Below are 15009 nucleotides of genomic sequence, written 5' to 3' on the forward strand. Positions count from 1 at the left end.
AGCTCTGGCTGTCCTGGAACTCACTTTGTAGACCAGGCTGGCCTCAAACTCAGAAATCCGCCTGCCTCTGCCTCCCGAGTGCTGGGATTAAAGGCTGGGATTATGCTCTCTAGGCAACTTAATCACGATTTTTAGTTCATTTCCTGAAGTCCCTGGAGACAGCCATTGCGGCAAGGAAAAGCACTTATCCAGCTGTTTTGAGTTGCTAGCTGAACTAGCCATTTATTCCATGGGACATATTTTCATTTGAAGGAACAACTAACAAACTGATTCTCCAACCCTGAGGCTTTGGCAAATTACTTGATTTTCTTAAAAGCAAGTAAGTGATCCTAACCTGTTAGTGTAGGTAGAAAGAAGCTGCCAGGTCTGTCCCAGTAATGAAAGTCAAACTGCCTCAGATCAGAATTCTAATTTTTGAAAACTTTATCTGTCTCTGAGAACTTGGCATCTCACTGTTTTAAGAATTTTCTGACACGGTAGTACTAAAATATGACTTCCATAATACTGTATAAGAACACACTTCAGTATTGGGAATCCACACAGTACAATGAACCAATATTTTTCAAATGGTGAGATGTTATAAACCCAGGCAAGGTGAACATACACCTAGAGAATTCTCTGTCAGCATACCCCAGAGGAACTTGTACACCCATACTTACCACTGCACTGTGCACAACGGCCAGGATGCCCATTGCACAGGAACCCAAAAAGGAAATATAGACTATACACAAGTGGGATTTCATGCAGCTGTAAAGAATGGAATTGTGACATTTATAGGAAAGGAGATGGAAATGGTAATTATTACATTAAGCCAAATAAGCCACACTCAAACAGACATTCCATTTATTCTCTCCCATATGCAAATTCTGGGTTTATTTTTGTATATGTATATACACACAAAGACATGACTGAAGGCCATGAAACTAGAAAGCAAGACTTAAGGACTGGTGGGCTCTTAAGGGAGGAGCAGGGGAAATACTGGAGAAAAAGTACATTATATGAGCACATGACATGAAAGCAGAAGAGGGCCATGGGGTGGGGGGCAGAGAGCAGCAGGAGCAGGTGGCAATGGGAGCATGGGAAAGTCAACAAAATCTAACTACATATGAAGATCCCATAGCGGACCCATTACATTGTGCCAGTTTTAAAGAGTGCTAACGTTTAGGGGTGGGTTTGTTTGTTTGTTTGTTTTTAAGACAAGTTGGAAGATTTATTCAAAGCCCAAGACCAACCAAGAGGGGTTTTGTTATTGTTTGGTTGCTCGTTGATTGGCTGGTTTGAAACAGGATCTTACTGTGTAGCACTGACTAGTTAGAGGTGTATATCACATCTGGCCTCCAACCAGTGGATTTTAATGTAACAGTACAGAAAGCTCACTAATGAGATTTTACATTCCATACTACAATTATGCTTTTAGAAAAGAAAAGAAATGAAAAGAAAAGAAAAGAGGAAAGGAAAGGAAAGGAAAAAGGAAAGGAAAGAAAGAGAAAGAGAAAGAGAAAGAGAAAGAGAAGAGAGAAAGGAAAAGAAAAGCCAGGCTGGAGAGATGGCTCAGCGGTTAAGAGCACTGACTGCTCTTCCACAGGTCCTGAGTTCAATTCCCAGCAACCACGTGGTAGCTCACAACCATCTGTAATGGGATCCTATGCACTTTTCTGGTGTGTGTGAAAACAGCTATAGTGTACTCATATAAATAAAAATAAATGAACCTTTAAAAAGCAAAGCCACTACATTGGAGGCTTTATTGGTGTAAACATAAGAGAATCTTTACAAAGAGCATCAATGAACTATGCTGCTTGAACCATAGGTCAGATGCACTGTAGAGTGCCCTCCTGACATTCATGAGGTCTTGGCTCAATGTGCAACATATTATATACTCAAATGACAATGGCCTAATGTCACCCAATATAATAGAAGTAAAATAATTTTTTATGTATATAAGTACACTGTCACTGACACACCAGAGGAGGGCATTACAGATGGTTGTGAGCCACCATGTGGTTGCTGGGAATTGAACTCAGGACCTCTGGAAGAGCAGCCAGTGCTCTTAACCACTGAGCCATCTCTCCAGCCCTAAAATAATGTTTTTTAAAACCATGTTTAGTAAACTTTGGGTGATATAAGAGCTTTTCAATTAAAAAAATACTTATGTTAACTTGTGGGCTTATATTTTTAATGAATAAATTTATTTAAAATTTTCCAGTTTTAGCTTCTAGCATAATAAAAATTAATAGCTGTAATCAAAATAAGCTAAAACTCTAGGTTCCTCAGTAATGTTTAAGAGTGTAAAAACTTGCCAGACGTGGTGGCGCACGCCTTTTATCCCAGCACTTAAGAAGCAGAGGCAGGTAAATTTCTGAGTTCGAGGCCAGCCTGGTCTACAGAGTGAGTTCCAGGACAGCCAGGGCTACACAGAGAAACCCTGTCTCGAAAAAAAAAAAAAAAAAAAGAGTGTAAAAACATCCTGAAACCAAAAGGTTTGAGAACTGGAGTTTATGGTCTTGAATATTTGAAACCCATATTCAAATGTTTTGGAGTTGAAGACTGGCACCAGAACACAAATTATTAGGGGCGCTAAGGAGGGAGGTGACAGATTCACACCTGGTGTCACTGCTGCCATTTGGACAGATTTGAGACATAGTCTTGCTCTGTAGCCCAGATTGGCCTCAAACTGCAGACAGTCCTCCTGCCTCCTGGGTGCTGAGATTGCAGATGGTTTTAAAAGGACAGTTCTACAGGTAGATGCTTGGACCTAGAGAAGATCTGAGCAGTGAGGACCAGTTAGGACCTGGGTAGGACTAGACATGGGAGAACCTTTGGCCTTGGCTTGGTGTGTAGCAACACCTCCCATTGTACCAGAGGACTTTCACTTGACAGAAAGATAGCGTTTGTATATTACTTTGCATTTTCTTCTAAGTTCATAATTTATTATCCAAATTAAATATTGCGGCATGTGTTGACTTTAGGTTCTTTATACAAGGATCTAACAGATGGGGTCAGACCCCTCAGAACCCATTTGTGTTGGCTGCACTGCTGGAGTTGTTTGTATTGGACCCTAACCTGGAGTATAAGACCATCAAAGCCATATCTCCAAATATGGCCAGTATACACCTGATTTTACTATGAGAGTACAAACGTTAGTATTTTGTTGTAAATACAAGTTAACTGGAAATGGACATTGATTTCTGGATCTGCCTGCAGTTTCTGACTAGTCATGAGTTCAGTCTGCCAATATCACAACCTCCATAGTCAGTGCTCTTCAGTGTGCATAGCTATCCCTTTTCCCAGCCTGAAGTGACTCCACCACATGTCCAATGAACTACAGAGACTCAGATTTTTGCCTTGAAAGGTAGGTGCAGCTGGTGTGAAGTCAGCAGCTCAACCTCCCTGGAAGCCTCTGCTGTCTGGAGAAGGGGCTAAGCCAGGTACCCCTGCTCATCATCAAAGTGTGAGAATGCTTACAAGGTCCATGTGGATGTAGCCTACATGTCCGAGGGCAGTGAGCATTGTGCTCTGGCTCCTCCCTCGCTGTAGTGGGCTGAGCTGGCAGCTCAGTCATAGTAGAGAGTTGCCTGAGCTACAGAAAGGCAGGGCCAGCAACCAAGCATTTGGCTGCACACTTTAATCTCAGCGCTCAGTACACTGAGGCCAGAGGATCAGGAGTTTGGGGCTAGCTTCAGGTACATATCAAGTTTGAGACTAACCTAGCCTGCATGAAACCCTGTCTCAAAAACAAATAGAGGCAATGACAAAAGAAAGTGTGCTACTTCCATTTCCCTCCAGAAGTCCAGTGAGATTTTCATGGCCTTCTAGACAAGAGGAATTAGAGACAGCCTCGCCCCAGAAGCCGACTGTCTCGTCCATTCTGCCATAAAGGGAGACTCCGAGAGCCTCCTTTATGGTGCTGCTATTTCCTAAGTGTTACTTCCAATGTGCCCACAGAGCCACAGAGTGAAGCACAGTTCCTGTCACCAGTGGTCATGGAGAAGATTACAGCAGAGGAGGGCTGAAAGAAAATGTTAAGTTTAAAAAAAAAAAAAAAAAAAAGCCAGATGTTGGTGGTACACCTTTAACCCCAGCACTCAGGAGACAGAGGCAGAGGGATTTCTGAGTTCCAGGTCAGAGTGAGTTCCAAGCCAGGGCTGAACTTATCTCAAACAAAACAAAACAACAAAACCCTCAAATTTCAGTAAACCACATGAAAACATGAAGATAGCCAGAGACGCCTATGGGTGTCCCACGCAGTTGTGAGGTTATGTGTAAGGTGTGGAGGTTTTCCTTTGACTTCTGAATTTTTAGCAATTTTAATGTTTTTATAATTCTTGTAATTGAAAAGAAATGAAAGATATTTCAGCTCATTTTGGTGTTCTGGTCAAGTGTGCCACCGGGATTTTAGGTATAGATGGTTGTGGTTCATGCCAGGCATCACCCTGTTGGAACTAGATGGCATTATCAAATGTAAATTACGTGTGTTCACTGATGTCCAAGCCTACCCACCATGGCCTTCTTTTTTTTTTTTTTTAAGACTTATTTATTTGTATTATATGTAAGTACACTGTAGCTGTCTTCAGACACTCCAGAAGAGGGAGTCAGATCTCATTACAGGTGGTTGTGAGCCACCATGTGGTTGCTGGAATTTGAACTTCAGACCTTCAGAAGAGCAGTCGGGTCCTCTTACCCACTGAGCCATCTCACCAGCCCCCCCACCCCCCACTTTTTTTGGTTGGTTGGTTGGTTGGTTGGTTTTTGAGACAGGGTTTCTTTTTTTTTGTTTTTGGTTTTGGTTTTTGGTTTTTCGAGACAGGGTTTCTTTGATAGCCCTGGCTGTCCTGGAACTCACTCTGTAGGCCAGGCTGGCCTTGAACTCAGAAATCCACCTGCCTCTGCCTCCCGAGTGCTGGGATTAAAGGCGTGCGCCACCACGCCCGGCTTCACCATGGCCTTCTCTTAAGTCAGCATTCTTTCTGCCCCTCTTTAGCTCAGTGCCACGTGAACAGACCGCTATGTCAACTGGTTTCTCTGCCCCTGGACCCTGGGGACCCTAAATACAACTCCTCTATATATGTTTTTGCCGTTTCAGACCTACTAGTTCCTCATCATTTGGCACACCCAGGCATTACCAGTTCCTCCTGTCTGAACACCAGGGACTTGGTCTGCTCTGGCGCCCTCCACAACCAGTTTGCTGGCACTGTGTACCTTCCTTGTCTAGCATCCTTTGTCCTCCATAAAACTGCCCCTAAGGGTTCTTCCCTGTACCTGACAAGTCCCCTCACCTCCGTGTCTTTATGATAACACCTGTAGCTAGGACAACACACATCATACTTAATCCTTGTTCCCTTCCCTACCCTGCCTCAGCCTGTTCTCTGGCAGAATCTGGGCCAGCAAAGCCCAGAGGCTGGAGTGAGAGACCTCTAGGCAAAACCCCTTAGGAGACAACTCATTCCCTAGGCCCGTAGTCCAACATAGGTAAGAACATGGCTACTGTCCTTGCCCTTGCTTGTACTCCAGGCTCTGGTCCATCGCTATCCATCAGCCTTAGCCCAGTTGCAGATGGTTAGCTCAAGTCCGAGATTGCTCAAGAGCACACAGGGATTTGGTCAGGGCCATCTCTAGAGGTTCCCTCAGTGGAATGACTGCTTTCACTGCTAGTGGCAAGCAGTCAGGCCCAGGAGAGTGGGACCTTCATCATTCCCATCTGCCTCTCCCTAAGTCTGGCACTGAAGCAAGAACTGAGGACAGGCAAGGGACACACATACTCCAAGAATAGCAAAAAGCAGTGTGGGGATGCAGGGGTCGCAGTGATCCTCTGGCCTTTGAGATTTGGCTAACAGCGACTTGTGTTTATACCCAGCTCCTGTGCAGATGAGCCTCAGGCTTCCTCTCTGTGTCCACCACAGTGGACAAGTCCCGTGTGTCAGGGCTTCTCTCCCAGACTCTCGGGCCTGTGCACACTGCCCATCACATGTGCTGGGTGGGTTTGACTGCCAAATCTACAGGACACTTTGCAAGATGTCTCAGCTTCTCAAGCAAACCACAGCACCTGCATCTTGAGGGTTTGTCAGTGACAGGCGAAAGCAGGTGGTGTAGATGGTACATGAGGTTCCTTAACAGAGTGGTCAGTGAACCCCGAAGCTTCGGGTCTGCAGGCCTCCCTAAGACCTTCTGGTCCTTCCTAGCCCTAGGCCATGATGTCTGTGTCATGGCCAGGTGTCCACACAAGGCCTCCTGGGGAATGTCTCTGTGTGTCCTTCACGGATGGCCCTGTGTCCTTCATAGATAGCTCTGCTTGGTCACAGCGTGGCCAACAAATGTCTCTGCATTGTTCTTCCACAAGATGACATCACTGAGACGCTAGTGTTGAGTGAGGGAGAGCATTGAAAACTCACTCCCTATCAGAAACAGGCGATTTATATGATAGCAGACTGATTCGTTTCCAGGCAAGAAGTCTAACGTTTTAGAGCCACAATTTTAAATCAAGCTTAATTTGTCAACTGACTGAAAATGAGGTTTTTTTTTTTTTTAGGAATTATTAGTAATTTTTCTTAATATAGGATTTATAGTCCCAATTAGTATCTTGTAATGATGTTTCCAGGATAAAATACCAGCAGCTCAACTTTTCTGGCCACAAATGTACAACATATATCAGTTTATTTTTGGAGATCTGAAAAATTAGCTACTGTAAATAAAGTCCCCAGAAGATTTCTCCGGGAAGGAGGGGAATTTACAGTAATATGGGTGACATATTATTAATTAATAATGTGACCAGCCGCTGCTTCAATTAAAAGGACAATGGATGAGGAGGCCTGATAGGTGTATGTGGCCTGGTGAAGCTGAGAAGAAGGGCCTTTAGGCTGGGGGCTGCAGGCCTCTGGTGTCTGTACCTGGAGCTCTTGGTCTAGACAGGACTCTGTGAGCAGGACCACATTCTCAGGGGACCTTTGGCTACCATTATTGGAAACCAGCTTCAACACAATCAAAGAAAAATTAAGACCTTGGAAGGGCCCCGAGTCTCTCGGGTGCCAAGATCTGGCATATGTAGATCAACTGGGAATCTCCCCCAGGAACGGGGCCAGGGACCCCAAAAATACTCCTTTTAGTTTGTCCTTGTGAAGGTCACACATACTGACATTTCTTGCTCTATTTAGAATTAGGGACCTGTGACATGTGTGCCATCAAGTACAGACATGATTATAGACACAGCTTCAGACAGGCAAAACAAGAAACAGGTATGACAGCCACATTCAGTGGGTGGCCACACAGGAAGTGCATCTGAGAGAGCTTTCCTATGCAGGTCATGGTGATAGGGGCATGAAAGAGCCCACATAAATCTGGTGGGACCGGCAAGAGCACCATAGGCTGGGCTTGGGGTGGCATGAGGCTAGACCAAGCAAGTCCAAGAAGTGAAGTCAGTAATGAAAGGAGAGGAAGGAGTGGAAAGAATTGAACAGGCCAGTGGCATTTCAAGGTGATGAGTGCTGCTGTCTGCAGAGCAGCACTCACTTCCAGCCAGCTGCTTCATAGCCTTTAGGAGAAGCCTCCGTGCAGTGACCAAACCAGGCCACGCCCCAGCAGGAGACAACACAGTGGCCAGGCCAGCTGTTGCTCATGCTCTGTCCTGTTGCTAGCTTCTTTCAGTTTGAGCGCAGTTACTTTACTTGCAGAGTAATAACTGGGGGTGATCAGCCTTCTGCTTTCAGGATACCAGTGCTTCCATACCGACCCTGTGGAGGCAGCACTGTTAGGAAGGCAAGCCCTCCTGAGGCGCTCCCCTCAGCATTGTGCAGAGGGGACCTGCACTGTGAGTCTTCACTGTCTGCCTTAGACCAGCCTGTGATGAGAAACCCAGCCACCCCAGGGGACATTGCTATCCAGCCTCCATGTGCTCTTGCTCAAGTCTGGATCAGGGAGGACGCTCGGGGCACCTCACCCTCCATGGTGACTCACTGGACCCTCCCCTCTCTCCAGGTCACGCGGTCTTTAAGCTCACGTATCTAAGCAGCCATGACTACAAGCACCTCTACTTTGAGTCCGACGCAGCCACAGTCAGTGAGATCGTGCTCAAGGTGAGTTCAGTGTGGCCTCTGACCCAGAAGTAGGAGGGTGGGTTCTACCTGGGCTAGTTTCAGGTCAGGGCCACACCTGCCTCTGCCAAAGCAGGACTGTCAGCTTCCCTCCAGCCCCCAAAGGCCTAGCTCTTCTCTGCTTTTTTCTTGTCGTGCACCATTTATTTTCCCCAACCACTGTCAGGAGTCCCTTGAGGCTCCAGAGCCAGCTGGAGACAATAGTTTTGAATCGTTCAAGGTGATTTTCCCAGCCTGTTTGAAGCATGCCAACTGGGGCTATCCTGGGACGAAGCTTAACACACACACACACACATACACCCCAGATACCTTCCCTGTGCTAAGTTAGCATTCCGGCTACCTCAGCATGGCTATTCTGCCTCTAGAGAGCTCTCCCTTGTCAGGGGAGACAGAACAAAATAGACATTACACCAGTATGCTGACAGTCCCAGAGATGCTGTGTGAGTTTGTAAAGGGTAAGTTGCTGACATTGCCCTGGGTAAACAGGCAGATTCACAGCAACCCAGAAAGGGGCCACGTAGTAAGCTGGGTCTCTGAGACCTAGCATCCAGGCTAGGAGGCACCTCATGGATTTGTTGATTTAGGAGCTTAGGGCAGGGCCTGGGGATGACCTCCTTCTCTGAAGCACCAGGTGCCACCCAGACCATTGGTCTCTGTGGTACAACCTGACTGGGACTCCTTTAAACCAATGTCCCTTTCCTAAGGCACATTCCTACACAGTCAGAGGAAGTAGAAGAAGCAGCGCTGAGGAGTAAGAGGGAAGCCGTGCCCTACCCTGGGCTGGATGACCCTGGCCAGTCACCTTACACCCCGGGCTTCACTTTCCCTACGTAAGGCAGTGACCAAAGTAGTTGCATGGCCCTTGCGGAAAGCCGCTGCCCTGCCCGGGTGTAAATAAACCAGATGACTGCACCAGCCAGGTGGTAGTGACAGGAGCTGAGCTACCCTAGAAAGGGAACTCGGCCAGGATGGTGACTGATAAGCTGGCAGAAGCAGAGCTTAATGGTAGGTGTGGCAGATTCTGCAGTGTATATGCCAGTAGCCAAGGCTCCCTGGCTTTATAGGAAGACTGTAGTTCAAACACCACATGGCCACCAGGAAATCACCCTGGAAGACAATTAAAGAGGAGACACAGCATAGGCAGACATGGAATTTCCCAGGCCACACTGAGCAGAGTTCCCCAGAGACCAGCATGAGGACCGTGCCCACTCTGCACCACAGATCTCCAGGGAGCCAGGAGTTACTTAGCGGAACCTCACAAGGCAGTCCAAGGAGCAAGTCCCAGGTATTTGCAGAGTGGGTAAAAATATCCCAGTCTCCCCCTCCTGGACTTATTTTTATAGCCAGCATTAAAATATTCAAGATGTGAGAAGGATTCTAGTAAAATTATAATCTTGTGTTTGACATCAGAATCATTTTCACAACAGCAGATTGATGACAGAAACACAGGTTTATGACTTGAGTATGAGATGGAAGATCAAGTGCAGAGAAATCATTCCAGGACCGAATGCTCCCTCAGAGCACATGCTTTTTGCGACCCTTCCCCGCAACCTCCAGGCCTGCCTCCTCCCCCGAAATGTCTGTCTGCATCTCAGGATGTTGGGAGAAATCTCACGTCATCATGCACCTCAGAGGCCTTCGTCCCCGGCCTGCCTGCCTCACAGCTAATGGTTAGTGTCCTGACCAAAGGCCGGACTGCACTTCCCGCTCTTTGAGAAGGTTGTACATCAGCTTTCTAACATTCCCTCCGTGCCTCAGCCAGGCCAGTGTCAGCTTTGTGCCAGAGCTCAGCTTCCAAGACCCCAGCCCAGCTCCAGAATTTGACAGAAATGTTGAGGCTTTGTAGGATCCACCTCAGACTCAAGTAAAAATGAGAGTTTAGACCAAAATTAAATAGAGAAATTAAGACCCAAAGGCTGTTGCAGCTTAGCCATCACAGAGGCTTTCTGTAGGATGATGAAGGGGCCTCAGTATGGGCATGCCTCACACCCACTGGCCTGCAGCATATGGACATCATTGTCCTCACCCATTTTTGAGGTGAGGAGATGGAGGCCCCAGGTCTCAGAGGATGCAGAGCCTCAGTGGGGCCTGTGCTGCTCAGGGCCGCCATCCACCTTCCACATATGCTGGCGCACACAGTCCCTCCTTCCACTGGCCTGAGATGAATCTCTGAGGAACTGTTGGGCTCTTCACACCGGCTTCTCTGTGATTGAGTGATGGAGGCTGTGGCTTTATTGACCATGAAAACTCCCTATATTTTTATGCCTTAAACTGTAAAGTGCATCGAAAGTAAAACCCTCTATAGTGCATAAAATTGGGCACGTTTTAAGCCACAGCATATTAACCAGCTAATGGCAGACCAAAGGGCGTTTTTATCTTTTGATTATTACATTAATCTTGCATTAAAATTATCTATGTGATTATCACAAAGTACTGAAGATAATAAATTTAGGAAATAGTTGGCTTGTTAAGGACCATTTTAAAATGCTTTTGTCAAATTAAATGTGCCAAAAATACACTGCAAACGCCAGGTCAGCTGAGTGCAAGCTCTGTAAGCCAGAGGTGGCGTTTACCAAGCATGAGGACGCCTCCTGCCATCCCCACCAAGTCCACGCCGGCCCAAATCACCCTTGCCAACCTACATCCTGATTTATGACTCTCAGCTGGTAAGTTGGCAAGGCTGCGGCCGGGTGAGGCGGGCCTTCTGTATCTGCATGCCTGCCTGTATCTCCTACTGTTGAAAGTTTGGAGGGACATTGTCAGAGCCTCAGTCTGCAACTGCCCTGCTCAAGAGCCTCTAGCTGCCTTCTCCAAACCAAGGCTGGGCTTTCTGGTGAGGCTTCAGAATGTGTGAGGGTGAAAGAATTGTGTTTTCACAAAAAGCCAGGCAGGAAAGCCATGTCTGAAGGTCCACAGGTGGCCCAGAAAAGACACACACTGCCAACTGAAGTCAACCCTGACCCAGTGGCCTCAGCCCTCTACAGTCCTCTGAGCCTCACTTTGCTTACTTGGTCCTGGCTGGTAGGTGCAGCGGACACTAGAGGACACATTCCAGGCTATCAGGAGGCAGAGGATGCGCTGCCTCTTGTGTTTTCCTAGAGAGCTGGCTGGACACATCTGAGAGTAGGCAGCCCTCTGAGACACCGAAGAGCACAAGCCTAGGGGTGGGTCAGCAGCCCCAGTGCTCAGCAACTGAGAAGCCGGCACTGGGCCTCCGTCTATATGCAACGAGGGCTTCCTCCTGGCCTGCTAGGCTGCACCGTGTCAGAGCAGCTGCTCCCAGGATCCCTTGCCCAAACCTGGCCTCCTTCCACCCCAAGCTCTGCCCTGGGGGAACAGCTGGTGCTGCCAAGTGACAGCCATGTCCTCTTGCTTTCTAGGTTAACTACATCCTGGAATCACGAGCAAGCACTGCCCGCGCTGATTATTTTGCTCAAAAACAAAGAAAACTGAACAGGCGAACAAGCTTCAGCTTCCAGAAGGAGAAGAAATCAGGGCAGCAGTGACACTGGCCTCTAGTCTGGTGCCATAGCCCAGGTTGCCTGCAAGGCCAGGAGGACCGGAGTCCACCAGCATCCTGTAGTGCCGAGACCCGCAGGCACAGGCTGCTGGGCTCTAGGGGAAGGTTTAGAGGTAGGGGTGCGATTGGACTGAAACTTGGCAATGGTTCTAAGTAGCAATGCCCAGGAGCCAGGCCACCTCCTGGAGGGGCTGAGTGCTGCTCAGCCATGTGTCCTGCCTGGCAGTCCCAGCAAGACTGTACATAGCCATGCCAGACATCTCCTTGCAACTTGATCAAATTTCTTAAAGCAAACAAAGAACAAAAGTGTACATTTCTCTTTCCTTCCTTTTAATAAACAGGTGTACTCTTTATCGTGGTTGGTATGATGGACCATTCTTTGGGGTAGAGGATTGACTATATTATCTTCCTTAAAATCTGTTCCCATATTGAACAGGCAGATTACAAAAGCTGTGGTTGGAGCTCTCAGAAGCAATGTTTAGGGCTTAGCCAGTAGTTTAACTGTGCCATTTGTTTAAATAAGTGATTTGCTTTGAGAATAGCATCTTACTAAAGTTAGGAATGAGGACCTAGCATGTGCCGAGCGCGAGTGCCTGCGTGGGTGCATGCGTGCGTGTATGCGTGCGTACGTGCGTACCTACCCTTCTAAGGCCTTCTCAACATGTCAACGCCTGTGATGTGAGAGACGGGTGCTGGTAATATAGTGTGACAGTGTCTCCAGGTGGTGCTGAGTTCCCAGCCAGAGTCCTCTCTCATCTCCTCATGGCAAGTATGATATGGTCAGCCTGCCTCTCTGACCTATCTCCGATCCTCTTACCGGTGCCTGCTGTGGAGCCGGACACCACTGCTGCTGCTGCTGCTGCTGCTGCTGCTGCTGCTGCTGCTGCTGCTGCTGCTGCTGCTGCTGCTGCTGCTGCTGCTGCTGCTGTACTGAATCAGGGAGAAGGAGAGCAAGCCCTGGGCAGAAAAGGCAAGGTACCCAGCACCCTGACACCACACCACACCTCTGTCTACACCAGATGCCTCTGCAGACCTCACCATGGTCCTGCCTGTGGCAGCATCCTTGGGCCAGGGCCACAGCCGATATCTTATACGACCTGTGTTTAGGACATTTTTTAAATCATTGTGTCTAAGCATCTCAGAGTCAAGTGTGCTTCATTGCAAAGGGGTCGACTGAATGAATGCCTCTCTCATTCTGATCTGTTTGCCAACAGGAGCACCCTTTTCTAATGTCTTCCATTCCTATCTCCCCACAAAAGAAATATTATTTGTAGCTTGCTCTGTATTTGAATTTTTAGCAATTTTATATTTAGATATCTTTGAATATGTAAATGACTAATTTGGTCATTAAATCTTGTCACATATTCGATATTAAAATACTAAAATAAAAGTCATAAATACTCTCTTTTGTACATTGCTTTGAATTCCTAAAGCCTTGCACACACAGTGCTGAGATGGTGATGTCACAGCAAGTCCTCGGGGGTGACCCCCTGGCATTTGACAATGCCCAGCCATGCTAAGCTGTACACAAGCCACGTCTAGTCGTCCTTTACTCCCGGGATGCTGGGATCTCTGGCTCTGCTATCCACAGTTGCTGGCACATGGCTCTCAGCTGGTTAGGTTCTCTGGGGTTTGAGTTGCCTGGTGTTACAGTCCACGGCTATGATAGGTGGGCGGCGGCCCTCACTCCTTGGGCAGTGGTGAGCCATCCTGCTGGTTGGTTGCATTGGCCATGAAGAAGCTTCCCTAGGACGCCTGATCTCAGGGGTGTCAGTACTGTCTAGCCTAATCTCGGAGCCTCGGCCAGCACCTCTGGCTACAGTGCTGTCGAGCCCCATGGTGCCTCTATTGGCCAACGTAGTCATCCTAACCACCTGTCACCTACCTGCTGGCTGTAACCACCTGTCACCTGCTGGCTGTCACCTACCTGCTGGCTGTAAGCCCTCAGACTGGGCATGGTTAGCCAGCAATGTGCGATACTCTGCTGATGTGTCCTTCCCAGCTCATTCTTACCCTCATGGAGTCAAAGGTAGGCAGCCCCACCGCTCATATCCCTTCTAGCTGCCTTCAGGGGCTCCCCATCTCCTTAGATCCAGGGCTGTAGCACATGGGAGTAAGGACCAATAAAGTTATGCGGTCTCTCACCAGAGTGCACTACAATCCCAGCTGTTCCTGGTTGTTGGGCCTTTATGTGAATTACTTGACTCCCTTGAGCCTCAGTTTCCCCTTTTGTAAAATGAAGGTGAAACTGGTTCCTTTCTAGGGTGCTTGTGAGGGTTCAATATGTTCGCTATTAAGAGTGGACCAAGTCACCTTTAATCCCATCACTTAGGAGGCAGGAGCAGGTAGATCCCTGGGGAGTTCAAAGTTAGCCTGGTCTACAGAGAGAATTCCAGGCCAGCCAAGGCTATGTATTGAGACCCTGTCTCAAAACAAAAAGGGAGATGGAGAGATGGTTCAATAGTTAAAAGGATTGATCACTCTTCCAGAGGACCCAAGGTTCTGTTCTCAGCACTCATATGGTAGCTCACAATAGACTCCAGTTTCAGGGGATCTTGTGCCCCCTTCTGACCTCTTTGGACATCAGGCACACCTGTGATGCTCAGACATCCATGTAGACACAACACCATACACATCAAGGGAAAACATTTTTTTTAAGATGTATTTATTTTATATATGTGAGTACATTGTGATGCAGTCTTCAGACACACCAGAAGAGGGCATCGGATCCCACTACAGATGGTTGTGAGCCACCATGTGGTTGCTGGGAATTGAACTCAGGACTTCTAGAAGAGCAGTCAGTGCTCTTAACCATTGAGCCATCTCTCCAGTCCCCAGGGAAAACATTTTTAAACCACCCATCCAAGTACCACCCAAATCATGTCATGCACAAGAGCCACACCACAGGGTGGGCATTAACCACCTTTGGAATTTTTGAGACTATTTTTATCACATTTTGTTCTATGGGTGGCAGGTACACACATGTGGAGGTCAGAGAACAACTTGGAGTTTGTTCTCCTTCGGCCATGTGAGTCCTGTGCTCAAACTCAGGTCATGAGGCTTGGCAGCAAGTGCCTTTACCCTGTGAGCCATCTCATCACCCTGCCTTGGTGATGTCTACCAGTGCCCACCCTGGTCTGAATTTCACAGGCTGTAGGCTCACATCTCTATTTCACAAATCTTGGCCATGCCAGGCCAAGCTCTCCCGCACTTTACAGATGAGGAAAGGAAAGCCACTCGTGGCCCTGGCCTGCTTTCCTTCTGTTGGTGTGATAAACACTGACCAAGAGCAGCTTGAGGAAAGAAAGGGTGTGTTCATCTGTGAGTTCTAGGCCACAGTGTGTTGTGAGATAGCCTGGAGGCAGGAGCTGCTGCAGAGGCTAGACTGGCTCACCCAGCCTGCTTTCT

The 15009-nt window shown here is 47.7% G+C and overlaps 1 protein-coding gene across 4 annotated transcripts in view; it reads left to right on the forward strand.

Moving 5' to 3' along the window:
- Positions 1 to 13002, forward strand: part of Mapkap1 (MAPK associated protein 1) — a 210706-nt gene extending 197704 nt beyond the window's left edge. For 3 of the 4 annotated variants that reach the window (XM_029473510.1, XM_029473508.1, XM_021184047.2), the window contains 2 exons: positions 7966 to 8063; positions 11462 to 13002. In XM_029473510.1, the coding sequence (XP_029329370.1) occupies positions 7966 to 8063; positions 11462 to 11587 (224 nt within the window). In that variant the 3' untranslated portion in view covers positions 11588 to 13002. The remainder of the gene's footprint in view (positions 1 to 7965; positions 8064 to 11461) is intronic. The other variant, XM_021184032.2, reaches the window with a different exon arrangement.
- Positions 13003 to 15009: the final 2007 nt, after the last annotated feature.

The sequence above is a fragment of the Mus caroli genome, chromosome 2, assembly GCF_900094665.2.
Source record: "Mus caroli chromosome 2, CAROLI_EIJ_v1.1, whole genome shotgun sequence".
NCBI classification, from domain to species: Eukaryota; Metazoa; Chordata; class Mammalia; order Rodentia; family Muridae; genus Mus; species Mus caroli.